The 24,408-nt window shown below is 34.0% G+C and overlaps 1 protein-coding gene across 1 annotated transcript in view; it reads right to left on the reverse strand.

The window, feature by feature from the left end:
• Positions 1-6,878: 6,878 nt before the first annotated feature.
• Positions 6,879-24,408, reverse strand: part of MALRD1 (MAM and LDL receptor class A domain containing 1) — a 790,469-nt gene continuing 772,939 nt past the window's right edge. The window contains exons 40-41 of the mRNA XM_064590300.1: positions 9,867-9,942; positions 6,879-7,080 (exon numbers count right to left, since the gene is read on the reverse strand). Coding sequence (XP_064446370.1) covers positions 6,982-7,080; positions 9,867-9,942 — 175 coding nt within the window. The 3' untranslated portion in view covers positions 6,879-6,981. The remainder of the gene's footprint in view (positions 7,081-9,866; positions 9,943-24,408) is intronic.

Below are 24,408 nucleotides of genomic sequence, written 5' to 3' on the forward strand. Positions count from 1 at the left end.
CAGGGGAGTGTGAGAGGGAGAAGCAGGCTTCCCGCAGAGCAGGGAGCCTGATGCAGGCCTAGATCCCAGGACCCTGGGATCATGACCTGAGCCAAAGGCAGACGCTTAATGACTGAGCCACCCAGGTGCCACATTAATGGTGTATATTATTGAACAGAAGTTTCTAATTTTAATGTCCAATGTATCAGTCTTTTCTTTTATTCTTAATTATTTGATTGTTTCATAAGTCTTTCCCTTCATATAAATAATTATCATGTTTTTCCATATCTAGGTCAGTATAGGATGTTTATTATTGTTTGTGTTATTATTGTTCACCTTTACATATACATCGAAATCCACCTAGAATTGATTTGCATGGAAAATATATAGTGGGAGTCAGGTTTCACTCATTTTTCTAAATGCAAACAAAATTTTCGGCTCATTATTGACATGTCTTTATGTACTGTTCTGTAGTGCCACATGGATAGATCCAGGTATATGTGTGATAGATTGATCGATTGATCGATCATATATGTGTGTATCTGTTTCTGGGATCTCTAGTCTGCCTCATTGTTCTATATGTCTATTTTTATGCCAAAACCACCATCTGCTAATTATTCTAACTTTATGTATGATATCCAGTAAAGAAATCCTCATACCATATTTTTTCAGTTTCTTGGCTACATTTGCCCCACTGTATTTCCATATAAAATTTAGAATCAACTTCTCAGGCCTTAGGCATCTGATAGAAATTTGATAGGGATTTTACTGACCTTACAGATAAATTTGGGAAAAATTGAATACTGTATCTGTGTACCTAGGTTAGTATCTCAATATTTTAGATCATATATGTCTTTTGCAAGATTTATTCTAGCATACTTATTTTTAAATTATAATTTTGCTTAAAATAATTTTTTTAGTTCATGATATGTAGATATTCAGTTAGACAATATATATTAATCTTGTATGTGACAAATTTGTTAAATCAATAATTAATGTTAATCTGGAGATTATTCTGAATTTTCTGTGTAACATCATGTGACCTGTAAATGTTATTTTTCTAATAAATCATTTAAAATTTTTTTCATGGCTTATTTTCTCACAAACATTACTAGTAAACAGTTCAAATATTTTGAAAGGTGTGGTAATAGTAGCCATTTGTGACTCATTCCTAACATCATGTTGAAATTAATATTCCACCATTAAGTATAGTTGTGAGTTTTTTCCAAGTGCATTTATCACATTAGGAAAGTTCTCTTTTTAGTTTCCTAAGATATTTTCATTATAAACAAATGTACTGAGGCACCTGGTGTTGCAGTGTCTGACTCTTGGTTTCAGCTCCAGTTGTAACCTCAGGGTCCTCGGATTGAGCCCCATGTCTGGCTCTGTGCTTAGTGTGGAGTCTGCTTGAGATTCTCTTTCCCTCTCCCTTTCCTCTCCCTCTCCCCTTCCCGCTCGTGTTTGCTCTCTTGCTTTCTCTCAAATAAGCCTTTATAAACAATTGTTGTATTTACACAATACTTTTTTTGCATCTATTAAAACGATCATGTGCTTTTATTTATCATTTTGTTAATGACTGATTTTTAAAGTTAAACTTACATTCATGGAATAAATATGAAAATGGTAATATGTTCATTGCATGTATGATTTGTTTTAGTACTTCACATTTGTATTTATGAGTAATATTGACTTAACATTTTCCTTTATTGTGGCTATCTCTGTCAGGGTTTGTATCAAAATTATGCTGTCCTCATAAAATGTGTTGGGAAGTGGTACCTCTTGTTCTTTTGAAGTGTTTATATAAATTTGGCATTATTTCTTAATGGTATTATAATACCTGCTAGTGGATCTTATGAACTTAGAGCTTTGTTTGAAGGAAGATTACTAAGTATGGATCAATTACTTTGCTGTAGGACTGCTTATATTTTCTATTTCTTATGTTTGTTTTAGGAAATTATATTTTCAAGGGATTTATTTCCTCTAAAGTTTGATATTTTTTGTCATATTTCTTGTTTTTGGTTTTTACAATATCTTCATTACCTTCTCACTGTTGGTAGACTCTGGTGATTATACTGTTTCCATTTCTGACATAGGCTATTTGTGCATAATCTTTCTTTGATTCATTTGCTCAGGTGTTTATTTTAATCTTATAATTTACTTCACCAAAGGTTTATTTTGTTGCTGCTGCTGTTGTTTCATCAGGGATTTATTATTCTTTTTTAAAGAACTTGTATTTAGTTTTATTGGTCCACTTCACTGAAAGAATATGTGGGGCATCTGGGTGGCTCAGTCGGTTAAGTGGCTGACTTCACCTTGGGTCATGATCCCAGGGTCCTGGGATCGAGCCCCATGTCGGGCTCCCTGCTCAGTGGGGAGCCTGCTTCTCCCTCTCCCTCTGCCTGCCTCTTGCCTACTTGTGCTTTCTCTCTCTGTCAAAAAAATAAATAAAATCTTTAAAATATATATGTGTGTTTGTGTATATATATACACCCACACATACATATACATACACATATATATATGTGTGTGTATACATATATATATTTATTTTATCTTATCAACTTCTTACTTTATATGCTTAAAGATGTGTATTAGCACTGGAGTAATTAACAAGATAGAGAAAAATTTAGAGGTTCCCATATAGGGCAGGATAGAAGTTCCAGATGGGAAGAAGCCACATTATATATTGTGTTTGTTATTCACTCTCCTCACACTGTCTGTCTCACTTATTTCAATGTAATATTTATGTACAAATAGTTTGTTGAACAAATTAATGGCAATTATAATTACCCCGCAGTGACTATTTTTCTCTTTAACCATTAGTTTATGGTAGCAGTAGATTAATGGTTACTTAATATCTGTTTTGGGGGGGAAAAACTAGATAGAGAAACTAGGACTGCTATTTTTGATCTCTCATGATGGCTTTTTATTTTTATTGGCCCCAAATCATACTGACTGCATAACTCTGAACAAATATAAAACTTCAAAGAAGTCATCTTGATAGGGCCCAGAGCCGGACCTAAATAAATAAATGTATACAAATGTAGAAAAGTAAAAAGCTCTTTATTTTTGCTTCCACATTCTGGAGAAGAAAATGTGCTCTTTAGAGCACTCCACTCTCTTAGAATGTTTAATGACATGAATCAGTATGAATTTTTAAGTGAGTCCTTAAGTATTTTGTTTATTCATTTACTTATTTTTGTGCATGCTCTAACTGATTCATAGTTACAGAGTTCTTTAATTCAAGATATGGCGTGTATCTAGTTTCATTGAAATTTCACAAAGTGTGTGCTCATTGAAGTGTGGTGCCTTTCCACTTGTAAGTAATTATTTAAAGAGTAGGATATTGAGTTTGATGATAACTTTAGATATTAACACTTGGACTAGTTTTCTAGATACATTAGCAATGAAATGGAAAGCATTTTGCAAATTGATACAAAGAAAATCAGAAGAACATTAAGACTCACAAACCTGTCATTGGTTTGGCAGTGAAATACATATTAGAAGTCTTATTTTTAAAAGGCATTTTGGGTAAAAAAAAAAAAAAGTCAGTTTTTTATGCATTTTCCCTGGTTTTTATCTTTAAGAATGAAATTTAAGACTACTTATTGCAAAAGATGTTGCCATGAATATAATTATTGGTTTACCTGAAGCACATGCCCTTAATGTGCTAAACACAGGATTTAAAGGATTCGTGAATCTTGCTCTTAGTGTGATATATGTGAAAAATTATGGTCAAGAAGATTAATAGAGAAAAGCAAATTCTTACACAATTTCTTCAAGGTGCCATCTAAATGTAGAGAAAGGACTAGGCAAAGATGATAATGGTATAACAGAATGTTATTTGACATTTATACGTCAAGACAGCACTGTTAATATGTACTTGTTTATCACATATTTGCTAGTTTTCTTTCAGATAAATGTGGCTTGTTTTATTTATAATTTGTTGTTATTTTAGAAATTGGCCAGTTCTAGTGCTTATTAGATTTGTAGCGATTACTTTTATGCCATTTATAGCAAAATATTTCAACATTGTTCTAAACAGTGCTGTCTGAGAGAACTTTATATGATGAAAATGTTTCCAGTGTTTCCATTATAGTGGTCACTGGTCACACATGGCTGGTGAGCACTTGGAATGTGTCTAGTGCAACTGAGGAGATGCATTTTCAAATTTAGTTGATTTTAATTAATGTAAATTTCATATTAAATGTCCACATGTGGCTGACTACCATAGTATACAGTATGGTGTTTACATTTATGTGAGTTAAAACATGTAAAATACTTAAACAGCATTTTTCAGATAATCAGTACTTACCATTTGTTGTTGCTATTGTTATTAATATTATGTGCTTATAGTGTATTTTGGGAAATACCTTCGTCACATGAATTCAGTTGACAAGATGTTGTTTTAAATATTATGCACTAAAACCCCTAAGAATCAGCCCTACTCATTGGGATCCATTCTCCTGACATTCACTGGCTTAAAAAAAATACTTCCAATGGATTCTGTGTCCTGTGTGAAATTTGAGATCTTTTCATGATTTATTATTATTTTTTTAAATTTTATTTTATTATGTTAGTCACCATACAGTATCTTTTCATGACTTAAAGCTGAATTATATAATTTGTGAACTCTGTATACTTCTTATTCTTCCTTTCTCTATTTTTCTTCTTCTTTTTTATATTTTTAAAATCACAATGGTGCAGATTTGGACTTACATCATAAAGTTGTCAGAGGAAGAACAATGCAAATAAAAACAAATTTTTTATTTCTGAATGTCAAATTAAATTATGAAAACAACATAAACACATACCTCTTCTATCTATTGGATAAGAAAAAATCAGTTTCATTCTTTTAGTTTCATAGAATTGCCATATGTATTTATAAAACCTCACAAAATATTTGATTTAAACATTTTAGGGGGCACATAACTTGTACCTGAAGAAAAATTTACTCCTAAGAATACCTTAATTTCTAGTCTCTGTTGATTTCTGTTACCCTCAATTTGGAGCTACCTGTATGTCATGATTTCCTCAGTATTCCTATGAAACAAGCCAATTTAAGTTGGATAATCATTGTTATTATCTCTTTTGTAAAATGGCATTTTTTCCTACATTTTTCATGCCTTGAGGTCTTTTACTAAAACTGTATTTGAATTTTGACTCCTATAAGCTTAGGCAAAGATCCTGAATGTATCTGGATGATAGTTTTTGTTTTGTTTTGTTTTTTAGGATTCAATTATTTATTTGAGAGAGAGCACTGGGAGAGGGAGAGCACTGGGAGAGGGAGAGAGAGTCTTGAGCAGACTCCTCACTGAATGTGGAGCCTGACACAGGGCTTGATTTCCCGACTTTAGATTACCACCTGAGCCAAAACCAAGAGTTGGGCACTTAACCGACTGCACCACCCAGGTACCCCTGATGATAGTTTTAAGCTAAAATAAATGCAGCTTCCCAAAATGTATATGTACCACAATGCTAGGGGTCAAACTTCAACACAAGAATAAGTGATTCTCTCTTGTGTGAATGTTTCTAGATCAGAAATGTTGATGTCAATAGGAGAGCAGCAGTTAGGAGAAGATAATCAGAGAGAGTGCAACTAGAATGCAGTTAATGGGCTTCAAAACAATTAACAGGCATAAAATTTGAGATTAATCTATTGGAAGGCTAATGAACAACAATGTATTTTTTTCCAGTCTGTAGTCTCACAAAAGGCACTAATATGTTGGTAGTGAACCTTGTATTGTATACAACTGACCTTACATTGGGCTGAGGAATGTCCTAAATGATCATGGGATAGTAATTCCTGAACTTTTTGTTCTTCTCTCCAAACCCTTAAGAACAGAGGCCAGCAGGTTGCTGATCACTAATTTTGTCTGTATCCAATAGACTGCAAGGAACATTCCCCTTATTATTATTTAGAGCAGATGAAGATAGTTGCTTGTTACATGGCTATGTCACCTTCTTGATCCTAACTGTCCTCTAATTTTGTTCAAGTATCTTCCCTCAAGTACTTGTCAGAGAGCTTCACGGGTCTGTTCTTAGCCTAGTGGGTATAGTGAAGGGTGACCGCCAGCCACGGTGGCCTCATCACCTTTGAAGAGGTTGGCTTGGCATGGGCTCCATGTCTCTCTTGGCCGATAAGAGTGCTGTTGCTGGGAGTGCATCCTGATAAGGGTTAGTGACACGAGGAAAAATGGCCTCTTTTCTGCCTCTGAACTTTATCGTGAATGCAACAGTGCTGCAGCTTATAAAGCTGTCCTCTAACCTGTCAGGGAGCTAGCCTGAGAACAAAATCTAGGAACTGAAACTTACAAATAACCAGAGTCCTTGCTGAAGGCATGGGGCTTTTGCAAAAACCAACCAAAAGAAGTGCTCTATCTCCCAATTTCCTGATTTTCAGGATAATAATTGCCACATTATTTAAACAATTGGTGTAGGGATTTTTCAGTTTCTTGAAGTCCAAAGCTTTTTAACTCATGTATTTCAGTATTATTTTTATGTCTATATGAAGATGTGTGTTAAATAATTATTTGAATAAAGGCAAGTTTAGGCTGACAATTTCACATTTTTTCCAAGATGTATAAATAACTTTTAGTCATGATTATGTGTATTAGGATTGGTATGATTTGTCCATTCTGCTAATTTGTATACTCACTTATTCTTGTTTTTAAGCTCTATCTCATTTAAATAAGCATTTTAACACTTATTTATATTCAGGATATAAAACAATTTGATTTGTAATTTAAAAAAATAACCATGATGAAAATCAAAAGAAAACAAGAAATTCAAGTAGAACATTTTATTAAAATATTCAGATATACAAAGAATATAAGGTTCTGATTCAGATTCCATGAAAACATTTAATATATTCAGTAAGAAAATTTATTTGTAATTGTAATAATTACACTAGTATTCTGAATCCCTTCTATTTTTACTATTGCATAAGATGAGTTTCTATCAGGTTTCAGAGTAGGATTTTCTCAAACTGCATATCCTAGATCATACTTGATTTGGATGGTACTTCAGATGATTAGATATGGTCTCCAGGCATCCTGATGTTGTGCCATACAATGGATTTGAGAAGGAGTATACAGAACTCTAAAGAAAAACACATTGAAGAGGTTAGGATTTTAGTCACTAAAGTAACAGACTTCTTTCCAGATCATGCAAAATACAATGAGTTTTTAATGGATTTCCACTGCAGTAGTAACTAGAACATTCCTGACTCTCCCCCTAGTACCTACAGTCCACACTGCCTACACTGCTGACAGACCAAAGCTTGGTCTGTGTCCAAGGCCCTTGGGGCATAGGAGTCACTGCCTTAGCCTCACCTCTGGTGGGATGGGGCAGTGCAGTGGCAGAATCTGGACTACCTCTTTCTGAGGTGCTGATTTCTCTAAGTCTGCTGTATTGATCATAGTTAAACAAAACAAAACAAAATACAAAACAAATAAACCTGACTTTGAGTTGAGAGAGTTATATTTTACAGAGTATATTAGAAAACCTAAAATGTGGAAAGTTCTAATAGGACAAACACTGATTTCTTCAACAAAGAAAGTACAAGGAAAACATGAGAGAGAAAATGGAGCCTAGAGATTTTAAAAGAGTCTTAGGAGACATGTCTATCAATTTGGATAATATACCTTATATCCATCCTAATTTTAAAAATATAGCAACAGCAACAAATATAACCCCCCTATTTATTTATGAGACAGTTGGGGTAGGTTGAATACTGATTGAATATTTAATGGCATCAAGGAATTATTAAAGGTTTAGGTATGATACTGTGGTTATATTTTTTAAAAGTCTTTATCCCTTAATGTTACAACTTAAGTCTTCACAGATGAAATTTAATGATATCTGGGATTTGTTTAAAAATAACCTGGTTGACACCAAGAATGAACCCTAATGTAAACTATGGACTCTGGATGATGGGAAGATACAGGTTTGTCAGTGTAACTCATGTACCATTCTGGTGTAGGATGTTGATAATGGGAGAGACCATGTGTTTGTGTGTGGGGGGATATATGAGAACTGTCTGTGCCTTCTGCTCAATTTTGCTATGAACCTAAAACAGCTCTAAACAAAACAGTCTTAAAAAAACAAAAATAAACCAACACCACCATTCTGGTGTATAGTGGGAATGGGTGGTGTAGAGGTGAAACAAGAATGACCACGGGTTGATAATGATTGAAGTTGGGAGATGGATACATGGCAGTTCATTATACTATTCTTACAATTTCTATATCAGGATTTGAGAATTTTCTCTAAGAGGTTTTGGAAGAGTATTTTGGAGAAGTCTATTTCTCTGTTACAAAGTCAGGAAAGGTATATGTAGTATACCTATATGTATACAAAGTCATTGTTTTCTGAAACAATAGAAATCAAAGCAGCAACAAAGTTCAAGAACTGTGGCAGAATTTCTTCTCTAGCCATTCTTAATGGAAGGTAAAAAATGTGAAAGAGGAATTATTTTTTTTATTTGGATAGAAAAAAGGAAATTGCTTCCAAGTTTCTCTGGTCATCAATTGACTGCCGTATGCAAACATAATAGAGTTTTGAAAGCACCTTAAAAGGTGGGTCTTTGATATGAACCCCACCCGTGTGCCAGAGAGACCATTTCTCAGTAGAAAGTAAAAGATGCACAGTACCCTCCTAGCAGCTTTTTAATTATTACAAGTTTATAAGATATTAATATAAAAAATGCCAAATTTAAAACACTACATTTGATTTCCTTATATCATTTGTATCTTTCGGATACTAAATGTTAAACTGAAGATTTTTTTAAAAAGATTAAATTTTCTTTCCTTTCCTAAAATGAAAGTAGGTTTGTATTACACCTACCTACTTTGCCAAAAAGATACCTTCGGCTTCCTAAATATGCATTTATTTATGGACTATCCATTTGAAGGGGGGGGGTCTACATTGTAAGTTTTACTCTGTGTCTTGATTGACTTGACAGTGTTCTGGGAAATATTCCTTGTTTTCATTCCTACCAAAATAATACTAAAAGTATATATGACATCATTATTGAATAAAACACAAATTAAAAAGTCAAGTGTTAGCCTTCAGCCATATCAACCAAGGTTCCAAAACTACTAGAAATCATCTAATCTGGCACCTTGTTACTCATTTAAATAATGGTAACAACTGTTTGTGGCCTATTCTTTTTAAAAATAATAGAGGAGAAATGAACACTTTAGCTTTCTATATACTCACTTTGACAAGAATGAATCTGATAAAATATTTCTAAAATCAGATGTAAGGAGGTTTTCGTAGACAAGAAGTGATGTGTCATGGCTAATCCTATTTGATATCTAAGTGAATGCTCATATTATCTACTTAAGAAAGAGATGAGAAAGATTTTACTTCATTTTCTCTTTAGTCTACTTAGTGCACTGATAAAGAATAGCCCTAAAAGGTCCCAAGAAAGATGAATACACTTTAATTTCTCCTTTAGTATTCTAAATTATCAGGTAATAGCCCTTTACTGCTCACACCTAAATTTAAAGCACAGCACAGAATGCTGTCCTCCCTTTTGTCTTTGGGAATAGAATACAAAGAACAGTCAATAAAGAGTTACTATGGGTAGCTGACTAATACTCTGGGTTAAACTGATATTTTCCAGATTTGTCAGCTCTTGTTGAGTATGAACAGTGACCACAAAGCCACTTAACAGTGAACTAACTTTACAAACAGATTGAATCTGCCCTGGAATGGAAAATTCTCATTGCACATCTAGAAGGACTAAAACTCCTTCCCATTCCCAATAAAATAACTCTGTTAAAATGTTCCTTGTAGCCATGATATGGACATGTCCAAACAACACTGTGTGTGTGTGTGTTTCTGCTTCTGAAACAGTACAGTTCACCATTACCACTTACCTCTGTTTTCTCTGGGTCACTCCAGTTCCCATAAACCGGATTAACAAATGCACATTTAACACTTCCTTTAGTTTTCCTTAAAGCACACAGGGCCATAAAAAAAGAGTAAGTATTGAAATGTAGCACAATACATTTCCAGGTTATTTTCTGGTAGACATCTTTGAGAGACACATTGTCTAGCCAGCATACTTATTTTTATGAATGTATTACCATAAGTAAAGTTATTATTATTATTTTTTTTGCAGGGCACCAAGGCAACCACATTCTTGAAAGTAAATATAATTTGAACTCTGAATATTTAGATCCAAATAAACGCAGGCAAATAAAAAATGGCATAAATTGGTCTTAAAATTGATTTCTTAAAATATTACTCAGGTGATACAAAGGGTACAACATTATAAAGAACTGGCTATATGGAAAGGCTACCTTAGACTTCAAAAATGCCAAACCACCAAATCCTGAGGACTATTTTTCATGACAGTGTTTGTCATGAAGATCTGTAGCAATGAGTCATTCTTTAACATTTTAAATAGCAAATTTAAATGTGTTTTGAAGAGTTCTTAATGTTAGTGTTTCCTTTAAATGAATCATAAAGAGATGTGTCCTTGATAATCTCACATGTTGGTCTAGATCTGCTAATATACTCTGATTAACTGAACTCCTAAATGATCATTTTCTTTTTGTGCTTTACTTAATTAAGAGTCTGTGGACTTATTAGAAGACAACAAACCCTGGAATAGTTGGTCACAACTGTTGAGAATAAAAAATGCCCATCACAGGAGCAAAAAATATAACAAGATAACTAAATACACCTCATTAAAGATTTACAGAATGATCCCATATATGCACACACACATATATACACACACACAAGCATAATGGAGAATGGAAAGACCAATTTTAGGATGATTGCCAGTGTCTTGAGGGCAGCTAGGAGGAAAAAAATGTATAATGCATGAATATTTTTGCCTAATCGGGGTATAATGACAATACGTCTGTCAATAATATAGCCTTAAATCCTAAGGGAAAAGGCAGTAAAGAGGAAACTCTGACTGATTTGTTTTTTGAAAAGAAATCGTCCGTTAATGACCTCTTATTGTCATCTACCAAAACACATAGTGAGTCCAACAGCCTAATCTGGGTAATTGTGTTTGGCTGGCAGTATGTTCTTCCTGTGGATTCAGTCTTCAAAGCTTCCTAATCTCTACTATTTCTATACAATTGGCTTAAATATTCAATAGCTTAACCAGTTCACCGTCATTGAGTCTACATTTTGGGTATCAATGCATAGGGATATATATAGCAGCTATATTTGTGGGTTATTATTTGAAAAAAAAATCATAGATACACTCAAATGATGAGGCAACAAGTATCTGTTAATTCCTTAGCTACAGTGAGTACTTATGATTTGTACAGTTAGGTTGAATAAGTGATATTTGATTCTTTTCCTTTCCTTCCTCCAAGACTAGTCAGTGTAAAGTTGTCAGAGTGGTAAGCTCAGTAAATGATACAGTTAGGTGCACGCCAGGCAGGGTTGCTTTTAGTGTTGAGATGGGATAGGGAGTTGAAGGGAAACTTCAAAATGTGTCACAATGCCAAAACAAAGGCTGGCACAGGAGAGACTGAACATTGAGGTAGGGAGTAACAAAACAAAATGGAAGTTAGGAACTAGATAAAGATCAGATGAATGCAGACACAGCTCAGAAAAATTAATCTCAGCTGAAATCAGGCATGAAATCAGGAAGCAAGAGGAAATCTAAACTGTGGGACTAGATAGGATAGATGGTCCAAAGGCCAGGCAGGCAACCAGGAACTGAAGGGACAGGCTTGGCAGTCAATTGGATAGAAGTGAGGTACAAGCAATACAAAAGATCTTGATGTGAGACAATTATTTTTGGCTTTGGAGCTGGGACCCTGGATGACCTAGACCAAGAGGCAGGCAGAAGGCAGGTAAATTGATCAGTTTTCCAGCTCTGTTAAATTCAGCTATTGGAGCTAATTTTCTTCTGAGAGGATTTTTAAGTCTTAAATAATTTTCTATTAAAATGAAAAAAAAAAAAAAGACCTATAGGTGGTAGGCTTTGGGGATCAGGTGACCACAAAGAAGGAAGGGTGACACTTAAGGTAAGAATGTGAAGTTGTAGTAAAAGAGGAAAGCATCACAGTATTAGTAGAACGTGAGCAATGGTAAATTCGTCCTCCTTTAAATTATGTTCATTAGCAGTCACAAACTACTGTTATTTTTCCCATCAAAGGTATGTCCCCAAATATGAGAAACCTCTGAATTGTTAGGCTTAATTTTTAATGTAGTTCCTGTTTATACTGTAAAATATCACCCACCATCAATAGATACTTATATTAAGTAAATTTCTAGTGTCAACTCCATACATTTACTATTTCAAGTACTATGATATAATTTTCCATATGCATCAATTATATGTAAGTTTGGTACTCAGACATAAACAATTTTACTTAAAATGATGGATCCTTCTATGAGGAAAACAAAATATCTGTGAAGTTTTCTGCCAGTTCTAACACTGTAATGTATAATGATAAGCCTGTATTAGGCTAAAAAATGCTATGTTTAACTTACACTATTTGTCAATAGGCAGACGTCTCTAAGAGAGTTGAGGTTTCAAAGAATCTCACCACCTCCAGGAATCAGCAAGGAATTGACTTAGAAATATGGAGTAGAGAGAAAAAAGCAGCATGGATCACATGAGTTTTCCATCCATAACTTAATCATGCATTCACTTCAATTATTATTAAGCTCCTGCTATATCCAGTATGTACAGTAACTGTATAGGGTGGCATTTTGAATGGGCTGAAGAGAGAGATGTCAGTACAGAACTAGGATAATTCTGATGGGAATTTCCGATTTAAATTTAGTGAGCATATGTATAACTCTAAAGGAATTCACTTCATGGCTTATTAACAATTGTTTTAGTGTTGATTAAAAATGTGTTTGTAATACGTATCTGAAATTACTATAAATGGGCAGTGAAGAAAAACAAAGAATAAAACAAAAACTCATCTATGTTACATCCAGTAAACATGACTTTAAGGTAAATGTTTAGTATATGTATATTTTAACAGCTTTATTCAGTTATCACATACCATATAAATTTACTCATTTAAACATGATTCAATTTTTAGTAATATTAATTGTTTTTATAAATGGTGAATATGTATAACATAAAATTTGACATTTTAACCACTTTTCAGTGTATATTCCGTGGCTTTCAATATTTTCACAGTGTTATCCAATCATCACCTCTGTCTATTTACAAAATGTTTTCATCACCAGAAATAGAAACTCAGTAGCCATTAAACCATAGTTTCCCATTCTCCTCTTTCTCCAGCCCAGGGTAACCTCTGATTTACCTTCTGTCTCTATGAATTTGCCTATTCTAGGTACTTCACATAAGTAGAATTGTACAATTTTTATCTTTTTGTGTCTGGCTTATTCCACTTAGTATAATGTTTTCAAGGTTCACCCATATTGCAGCATGTATAAGAACTTCAGTAATTTTTATGACTGAATAATACTCCATTGTATGCATATGTTACATTTTGTTTACTCATTCATCTGATGATAGACACGAGTTGCTTTCACCTTTTGACTATTGTGACTGATGTTATGAATGTTGACATGTAAGTATCTGAGTTCCTATTCATTTATATATCTTTTCATGTGCTTATTTGCCATTTGTATATCTTTCCTGAAGAAATGTCTGTAAAAGTCTGCTGCTTTTAATTGGGTTGTTCTTTGTTGTTGAGTTGTAGGAGTTTTTTTAAATATATTCTGGATATTAAACTCTAATCAGATGTATGATTTCAAATATTTTTTTCTATTCTGTAGGTTGTCCTTTGATAATATCCTTTGTCCCTTTGATAATATCCTTTGATACATGAACATTTTTGATGAAGTCCAGTTTATCTTTTTGTTTTGTCTCTTGGGCTTTTGGTGTCATATCTAAGAATTCATTGTTATCTTTTCACATGTCTGTTGGTCATCTTCATGGCTTCTTTGGAAAAATATCTATTCATGTCCTTTGCCCATTTTTTAATTGGATTGTTTTTTTGATGCTGAGTTGTATAACTTCTTTATATATTTTTTATATTAACCCCTTGTCAGATTATATCATTTGCAAATATCTTTTCCCATTCAGTAAGTGCTTTTTTGTTTTGTTGATGGCTTTCTTCACTGTGCAAAAGCTTTTTATTTTGGTGTAGTGCCAGTAAGCTTAATTTTGTTTTTGTTTCCCTTGCCAGAGAAGACATATCTAGAAAAAAAATGTTTCTATGGCTGATGTCAAAGAAATTACTGCCTTTATTTTCTTCTAGGACTTACATGGTTTCAGGTCTCTATCACATGATCGGTGAAACGCATATTAAAACCATAATGAAATATTACTTCAAAATGGCTAAAATAAAAAACACAAGAATTAGCAAGTGTTGAGTGAGGATGTGGAGAAAAAGGAACCTTTGTGCACTGTTGATGGGAATGAAGATTGGTATAGCCGCTGTGGAAAAACAGTATGAATGTTCCTGAAAAAAAAAAAAAAAAAAAAACCTGAAAAAATAGAATTACTATATGATCCAATAATTGCACCACTGGGTATTTACCCAAAGAAAGTAAAAATACTAATTCAGGATGCCTGGGTGGCTCAATTATTAAGTGTCTGCCTTCAGCTCGGGTCATGACCCCAGGGTCCTGGGAGCGAGCCCCGCATGGGGCTCCCTGCTCAGCGGGAAGCCTGCTTCTCCCTCTTCCACTCCCCCTGCTTGTGTTCCCTCTCTCACTGTATCTCTCTCTGTCAAATAAATAAATAAAAATTTTTAAAAAATAATAGAAAACAAAAACACTAATTCATAAAGATACATCCCCTCCTATGTTTTTTTTATTTTGTCTAATTGCTCTGGTTAAATTTTCTTATTGATAAACACATTTATCTCTAGCTTCTTGGGGCTAAAACCTTTACTAATATAAAACTAAATTGTGGGGTGCATCCAACTCTTGGTTTTGGCTCAGGTCATGATCTTAGGGTCCTGGGATCAAGCCCTGAGTCAGGCTCCGTGCTCAGTGTGGAGTCTGCTTGGGGTTCTCTCTCCCTCTGCCTCTCCCTGCTATGTGTGCTTGCTCTCTCTCTCTCTCTGTCTCTAAAATAAATAAAATCTTTTAAAACAAACAAAAATTCCAAAAACCCCCCCAAAACCCTGAATTGTAATGATAGTGTATAAGGAAAATTTATATGTCAGTGTTAGGATAGTTTTAGGGTAGAGTCTGATTGTCACTTAATGTGACCATCTTTAGACTAGATAAGTGAATAAACCTTTATTTAGGTTGAAAGAAAAGGTGACAGTGAGCATAAGTATCACTCTGTTGAAGAATGGCTATCAGGAAGATTACAGGAAAGAATGATAGTGCCTGAGTTGTTTCTATTGAGAAGTCTATACTCCAAAATGAACATCTGTTTACATACATCATAAGTTTATTAATTAGTAATTGTAATCCACTTTTATAATTAGTTTTATTGGGAGTGTCCTGTTTTTATTTACCAAATTAATTGCTGTTTTTGGTTATCAGTGGGTTGTTTAATTTCTTTTTGTTAACAACAGACATGTTTTTCTCTAAGTTGATAGTATGTCATTTTGTGTGTCTGAGAAACTGGTCAGGCTTCTTAGTCTAATCCACCAAATGCCTTCATCCCCACTACTATCTCAGGGGAACAAGCTGTCACAATTTTTTCTCATATTTAAAAATAGGCTTAGAAAATGCTCAGAGCAAAATGAGCTCAAAATTTTAGTACAAATTATAAAATAAGAGGAAAAACCATTTGAGACGGCAATGTGTGATGATTCTAGGTGGACTGTATTGTAAAACTCTACCCTAAAAGCCTGTATGCTAAAAAGTATGGAGAACTGTACCCTGTGAAATTGAGGTAATCATAATGTAGCTATCAAGGTGATTTGAAGGAATAACATGATAATTTACTTACCAAAAAATATTGCTGTTCATGTGTGTTTGTGTTTGTAGGAATCTGTTCTCATGCTTCCACTAATGAAATGATTTGTATATATTGCTTCTAAATGTTGAAGAATATTCTAAAATACAAGAAATGATTGTTCTAAGTACATGAAGGAAAATGATGCTCTACAAAGTGATGACTCATTTCTTAAGATGGCAGAATGATAGAATGTTGATGTTATTTATCATGTTTTATAATTTAAATGTATCCAATAATTTTAGAACAAACACTGTGTACTAAAACATTGTGTTAGGTCTTGGACTTACAAAGTTGATCAGTTCCTACCTCTAGAACTTCTTTTGGAGGGTGGCAGCTAATGGACTTCTGTCTCTTTGAATGAAATTATATGTTTATATAATGTCTACCACAAGTAGATGCCTGGTAATAGTTGAATGCTATTCTCTTTACCTTCTTTTCTTATTCTTTCTTCCTTTTGTCAACTCTATCTTTCTTTTAAAACTTTCTGCTACTTTCTCCAGACCTCAAAGCCTGGGTTCAATGAAGGGACATTGGGATAAAGAAAAATAATAAGTATCAAAATAGTAATAATAATCACTGTAGTACTTTTTTTATTTTTTAATATCAACTTACTAATTTAGAGCTAGCAAGGACCTTTGCAATCATCTTGTTCATGCCTATTTTACAGATAGGGCAACTGAGACTCTTCCCCTACTAGACCACAAGTCTTCTGGAGGATAAAGACCATGTCTGGTTACTCTTCTCTCTATCACAGTACCTAATGCAGTAGGAATCAACTGAATATTTATGGAAAGAATAACTTAATGTTATTCTGCCAAAGAATTTATGATGGAACAAAATCCACTAACCTGCTTTCTGTTCTGTTCCCTCATGCCCACTCCCACTAATATACTTCATCAATTCCCACAGAGAAAAGATAATCATTTTTACTGTTTATATCACAGAGCCACATTGGTATTTAGGTTTCTGTTCCACTTAGCCCAAGACTTTAAGTGGGCCAGGAGCCTACTTTTGCCCTCTCTTTCCATTCTTTTTTCAGTGGATTAAGTGCCCAGATGAGTAGGTTGGGGGCTTCCCTAAAGATGAGAGGAAAAGAATAGGTGTGGCCCTTCTATCTCTTTATATTACTTAGAAACTGAAAAAGTCATATGATTGGAGAAAATTAGTACAAATAACTCATTTTACAATATTTGAAAAGTAAAGGTCTGAGTTCCTCATATCTCATGTATCTCTCAAAAATGAGAGGTATGAAACATCCATGTATAAGGATCTTGAAATAAATTTTCAGGCTATGAAGTATTTGATTTGTTACTGTTGGGGAAAAATGTTTCCTAACCATAAAAGTTATACGTGACATTTTTTTTTAAAGGATACATCTAAATTATGAAATACAGTCATTTCAGTGGTGGAGATATAATTCATTTATTCTGGGAGTCATGCCCATTACATTAAATTTTGCTTACCCTGATTAATGGTGAATCTGGGGTGTCCCAGAGAAGTATATCTCAATTCCACTCTCCCTGTTTCCACCTCTGTCATTTAAAACTCTTCGATTTGGATTTTCCAAATGTTTCTAGTCTTAAGACTTTGTTAGTATGCCTCAGCCTTTCTGAGTGTGCTAATCTTTCAGATGAAAGGAAAATATAAAATTTAATAAAAATAAAGTATTGCTGGGTTTCCACTTTATTCATCTATTTTTAATGTTCATTAAACATATTTCTGTCAAGAAATCTTTTTTTTTTTTTTTAAGATTGTATTTGTTTGAGAGAGAGAGATAGCATGAGCAGGGGGAGTGGCAGGCAGAGAGAGAAGCAGGCTCCCCACTGAGCAAGGAGCCCAATATGGGAATCAATCCCAGGACCCCGAGATCAGGACCTGAGCCAATGGTAGACGCTTAACTGGCTGAGCCATCCAGGTGCCCCAAGAAGAGATATTTTTAAAGAAATAATTGTGTCCTAACCAAGGTATTACTAGTTTTTTCTCTGTCCCATGATAAAGATTAAAGAATGATGATTTTTCTTTTTTGCTTCCTGATTTTAGATTGATGCACTGTTTCCTTTTTTTTAAAAGTTCTTTTAATTTATTCATTTTTGAGAGAGAGGGAGAGAGCAAGTGAGCATGACCAGGGGGAGGGACAGAGGGAGAAGCAGACTCCCCGCTGAGCAGAGAGCCTGATGGGGGACTCAATTCCAGGACCCTGAGATCATAACCCTAGCCGAAGGCAGACGCTTGACTGACTGAGCCCCCGGGCGCCCGATGCACCATGTTTTCCTATGCAACCGTCAGTGCCATATGATTCACATGTATCATCTTTTTTTCTTTTCTCTAAGCCTTAAACAAGTTTTATTTTACACCTGGTCTCTTTTCATTTCCAGTCCAAATTTTAGCTTGTTTGAATAAACCCTTTTTAAGGAGAATTATTACAAATTATAAAATTTAGACCTTATTCTGTTCTTTTTGTAATAAGACCTCACTTTGTTCTTTCTGTATCTTTTAGCTTGCAAAGAGAAGTACAATAAAATAAATAAGGAGATAGGAAGTTGGCAAAAGGAATTCTGAGAACTGGAAAATAGAACCAGATGCAGTGAGATGGGACAGTACATGAAATGAGAGACTATATATTTACTAAATGAAGGATACAGCTTTGACTTTAAGATTCTTAAATTTAAATTTAAGCAGGACAATCAGTTACATAGGTAGTACTTTCAAAAAGAAACAAAGCAGGTGCTTAGTAGCACATCTCCAACTCAGGAGAGAAGACATATATATGTGTGCATCCTCTTCGTGTAATCTAGGCTAAAAGAGCAACAAGTCCCCACAACATTATTTTAGGAGAGGACACAGTGGGTTTCACTAGGTTGCTTCAATTAATATCTTTCAAAATATCAGACTGAATGACAAAGTATGCTTCAGTAAAAACTATCTAGGAGAAGGTGGTAGCAAGGAGGGGGATGAATTTCATGGAACCCTTGAAGCACGACTGTGCCTCAGAGACTTTGATTTGGGAGCATTTTCATGTTTGTGTTTATTATAAAAGAGTCAACATCAAGATTACAATTTGTAGTCGGTAATTACAGAGCGGACATTAAATCTGGTGTAAGAATCTATAGGTAGAATAAAATCACATAACATCATGAGGCATTATAAGAATGAATTGAGTCTGTTAAATCAACTTTTCTCATTGAACGTATGCTCCTGTAAAATACTATATAATCTGACTACTGCTAAAGAAGAAAAGGGAAAAAATCATGATGACATATTCATGGTCTCTATTTCTAGCAAGATACTGACTTTTTTTTTTTTTTTTTTTAAGAAGTAAATCTGGGAGGAAAAAAAAGGAAGAAAGAAAAGAAGCCAATTTTAAAAAGCAGGGATAAATTAGAGGGGAATGCCCATGACCTCCAGTTTTCATTTCCAAGTCCTTAAGGAACAAGCTGAACCAAATGTTTGGGTGAAAAAGTTCATAAAGGATTGGTTTTTCAAACATAACCAGAAATACCACAAAAAGGAGAGGAAAGGATTAATCATCTGGGGTCACAAAACCAAACAACTGGGACACTGGATTTAGCTAAACTCATTCACATGACACAGCAGCTGTCATATTTTTCTCCTACTCTCTTCAGGCAGGAATAAATGAGAGACTATATATTTACTATATATTTATATCACCGACTACAAAACCTGTCACTGTTTAATGCGATCTTGCTGTGGCAGAGTGCCTAAATAGGAACATGCCCAGGAATATGGATGCAATTAGTGTGAATAAAGCTGACCCAAGTTCCTGTAGCTTAACCTAAGGGAGACCCCATGCTGCCAATGTGAGCATAGTCTCTACTCGGCTTCTCCTCATCTGAGTGCAGTGTTAGCACATTCACAACTGCCTAACAGGAACCAGATGCAGAGCTGGAGTCCCTCTGGAAATATATTTGATAGCACCCTTTGAAAATCTTTCTTGACCTAGTAAAATCACTAGGAGTCAATCTTGAGGAAAACAAAGATTTATATAGAAAGAGGCTCATCAGAAATTATTGGTAATAATGAAAAATTAGATACAACTTAAATGTCTAATAATAGGATAATGGTTAAATGATGATACATGTACTTGAGAGAGCATTAACTAGCCCTTTCAAGTAATGCTAGAAAGAATATTTAGTGGTTTAAGGGCAGTGTTTCTCAAAGTATGATCTGTGGACTGCTGGAGGTCCTAAGACCTCTTCAGGGGTGTACAAATTTAAAACTCTTCTCATAATAATAATAATAATAAAACCCATTGGTAAAAGATTCATTCAAATGCAAGCTAGATCAATGAATTTTTATTTTAACAGACTTTTTCACTGTATTGATATTTGCACTGATGGTTAAAACTGTCAGTGCCTTAGCAGGAAACAAGACAATGGTACCCAGCTGTATGTTACATTTGTCACCACCATGTATTTGCAGTAAACATTTTGAAAAGTCAGTTTCATTTCAAAATGACCTTGCTGAAGCGACAAAATTGATTATATTAAATCTCAACTGTTCATGCAAGGTTTTTATAATCTGAGAACTATGCATAAAGCACGTTTATGCCTTATTGAAGGGCATATTGTCTTGTGGAAAGGCACTGCAAGACTGAGTTGCATGCTAAACTAACCACTTTTTTCATGGAACAGCATTTTTATTTGAATGAATGACAGCCTGTGGTTATTCAGACTAGGGCATTTGGCAGACATTTTACTAAAAATGAATAAGAAAGGGTGATGATACCAGAGAAAACACCTGACAGTATCTCTTGCTAATGATAAAATTTTAACTTTCAAACTAAAGTTAGAATTCTGAAAAACATATTTTCCATCATGAGCACAACAGCTTCCCAATATTTTAAAGACTTGTCTGATGAAATTTTTTTATGTTGCGTAAAGAAATGTTTCAACATTTGAGAAGCTACATAACTCAGCAATTTTCTGAATGAAAAAATGCAGGACACTACAGAATCACACATGGGTAAATGATCCATTCATAGTGCCAGATAGACCAATGAATTTTTAATGTAGCAATGCAAAGACTTCATTGATAGGGTTTCAGATTCCACATTACAACTACACTTTACCACAAATCTCAAGTTTTGGTATAGTAAAAAACATCCATGATTACCTGAAAAGCTATGAAAATATACCTCCCTTTTCAAAATATTTATCTATGTAAGGTTGAATTTTCTTCATATACTTCAATCAAAACAATATATTACAGTGCTTTTAAAGCAAAAGTAGATGCAGAAATCCAGTGCCGGCTCTCACTAAAATTTTCTTTTAGTTTGAGTACCTCTGTTCTACTGAGCATTCTGGTTTCAAATAGGAGTAAATACTCACTTACCTAGCAGGAAACAAGACATACTTTTCTTCAATAAGTTTTTGCTATCTCTTCTAAAGGTATTATATTATTCCTATATTCTTTTCCTTTCCCCTATAAATATGATGCCATATAAAGTCCTACAATTAATAAAGGTCATTTTTCATAAAATGGTATGTATATTATATGTGTATAATATATATAATTATGTCTTTATAATATGTATTTTTTCTTAACATGTAATGGATTATTTTAAGATGAATTAATATAATTTAAAATATTTCTCAATTTTAATTTTTAATATGATAAACTTTGAAAGCTATGAACCACATAAAAAAGTTCTTTGGGGTTCTCAATAATGTTTAATGATATAAAGGTATCTTGAGAGTAAAAACTTTGAGAGTGATCAGCATAGGGAAAAAAAATTGGTAGACAACTCAAATTTCAAGATGGAAGCATGTGTACATGTGATTATGTGTGTGTGCACATTGATAAAAGTTTAGAAGATACATCAAAATGGTATTAGTATGTATCTCTTGATGGTGACATTAAGATAATTTTAAATTCTTTTCTGGCACTTTGTTGTATTTCCTGATTTATCCTCATTAAGTTGTTGTGTATTAAAATCTTGGGGGAGGTGAGATGGTTTTACAGAAACTATCAGGAGGCATTACCCTTGCCTGAGCTCCACACCATCCTGCCCCAACCCCTGGTAAGTCATTTGCCTAAAAGATAAGATCTGACAGCCTCACCAGTTTTTCCTGATTGCCTTCTTTTAGCATTTCTTCTCCAAGGTGACTGGTCCGCCTTGCTGCACTACTTAACAGTTGTCGGATAGGCTATGCTTTTTCATAAATTCTGCTTTTGCTCTTAAGTTCACTCTTCATTGGCCAGAACTTTGCTAGCTCTGGAGCCAGATACACTTCTCTTCTTTGTATTCCACTATGCATGGTGCAATTTACTATCAGGACATACAGTGCTTTTTTAATTGGAATGAAATATTTTTCCATGTAAATTGCTCTATATGAAAACTCTAATTTCCTTATTGAATTCTTTTAGACACATAATCTGTTTGATTGAAACTGATTGCAGTGTTGAAGTTAATTATCAGTCTTCATGATTTCCCTTAGCAATCACCTAGCAACTTGCTGCTTTTTAAATCTTTTTAGACAGTTTAAAATTTACAACACTATATGAAAATCTGTATAGAAAGAATGGACTTATTTTATTATGACTCATGAGTTTCCACAAATTTTTAAAAATATACTCTATTTTGGGTTTACATATATATATAGTTAAAGCTCTCTTGGATCTATCAATAAATTTAACTTATAATACTTTAAAAGTTGAAAAAAACAAAATTGCATTTTCCTATCTTAAAACAACCTCTCTTAAAAAAAAAATACTTAGAAATTATAAACTCCCGAGCCCACAAATTAGAATTCTATATAGATTTCTTACATTTCTACATTCTATGTAGATTTCCCTGTTAATTCCTAGTAAATTTACCATCATCTTTTCTTACATTACCTACGTTTTAGTCACCCTAACCATGCCATTCTCTGTCACAGCTTGTGCCTTTACATAAGTTGTTCTGTCTTTGTGATGTTCTTCCTCCTTTTCATCTAGTGGATTTCAGTACATGCATTCGGACTTGACTGATGCAACATTCTCAAAATCCTTCTTCAACCTCTCCACCATATTATTCTCACTTCTGAAGCAAATTCAGCCTCTTCTTTACCTGTGTTTCTCCATTGCTGTGCAGGAAGTAACTGTATGTGCTTAATATAAGCTTGCTGAAGAACTGGTGTTATTTGCTTTTCTATATGTCTTCTTCACCAGAGTATAAATTATTATTTATTTTTATATTCTCATCCTTAGTACAGTGCCTACCACAAAATAGGTGCTTAATAAATGTTTGCCAACAAATACATGAAATGGATTGCTAAGAGTTTATGATTTATGTTTTTTTTTATAAAGATGAATATAAGCTGGTCTTTTACATTCTGTTGTCATTCTGTCCTTTGATTCATTAATGAGGTAGAAATTTTAACACAGTAAACAGATTGTTGAACTTGTAGGAATATCCCTAAGGATGCTTTAAGGAGAAATTGTGTGAAATATGATTCAAAAGCAGAAAAGAATGTCTCAGGAGGATAGCAAAGCAGTTACTGAAGAAAAATTATGAAACTGATCCCATCCCATCCCCCCTGCCAAATTTCCTACCCTTTAGCAACTCCTAATGAAGGAAAACACTTAGCATCCTGATTCTCCAAAGGTGCTGAATGTGTTTGCTGCATACCATGAGAGAGCAATATGATTTACTAATACCCTCCCCCACCGCTTATCTGTACTGACTTCCTGTCCTTCCTCATTTAAACAGGTTACTTCTTTCAAGGAGCAACTCAGATTTCTTGAATGTGAGGAAACAAATGTAACATGATGTCTTCTAGCTATGTAAGATTTGTAATAAACAGAAGATGCTGAGAAGGTCTTTAAATCCTGGGCGCCTTCAGCTCAGGTCATGATCCCAGAGTCGTGGGATCAGGTCCCACATCGCGCTCCCTGCAGGGAGCCTGCTTCTCCCTCTGCCTCTGCCTCTCTCTCTCTCATGAATAAATAAATAAAATCTTAAAAAAGAAAAAAAAAAAAAGGTCCTTGAATCCTGACCTGGAACTATTTTGGCTAAATAGTCACCTGTATTAATAAGGTAAAATATCTATCTTCAGATCAAATAATTAGAACATGGGGCTGTTATACAGTAAAGTGCTCTTTATAAGTTTTATACAGATTTTATTTCTTAAACTATTTGGAGTCTATGTCCAGTGACCATAGATTTGAAACAACTTGGGATAGTAACTGCAACATATACACTACTGCCAGTGAAGCTTGCATCATTCAAGACTTGTATTGCTCATACATTGCATATAAACTGGTTTTGTTTAGTCAGTATCTTAAATGATCAGAGAATTAAAGAATGACTTGATATTTAGTAAAAATTGCAAATCACTTAGAAATGCACGTGAAATTTCTTATTTTGTTCCTTTAAGAAATATATTACTTTCTTGAAAAGATTTCATCTATACACTCACTTAAAATTACTTCTCTAAGAAAATAGAATGAGAGGAATAATATAGGTAAAATTGTTAATCAGATTCTCAACAGTTGATTCATTAGAGTGTTTGATTCCAGGCAATGTTTTC

Source organism: Mirounga angustirostris, unplaced genomic scaffold (assembly GCF_029215605.1).
Source record: "Mirounga angustirostris isolate CCGP_5_RB_7025 unplaced genomic scaffold, mMirAng1.0.hap1 SCAF_5, whole genome shotgun sequence".
Taxonomy (NCBI): domain Eukaryota; kingdom Metazoa; phylum Chordata; class Mammalia; order Carnivora; family Phocidae; genus Mirounga; species Mirounga angustirostris.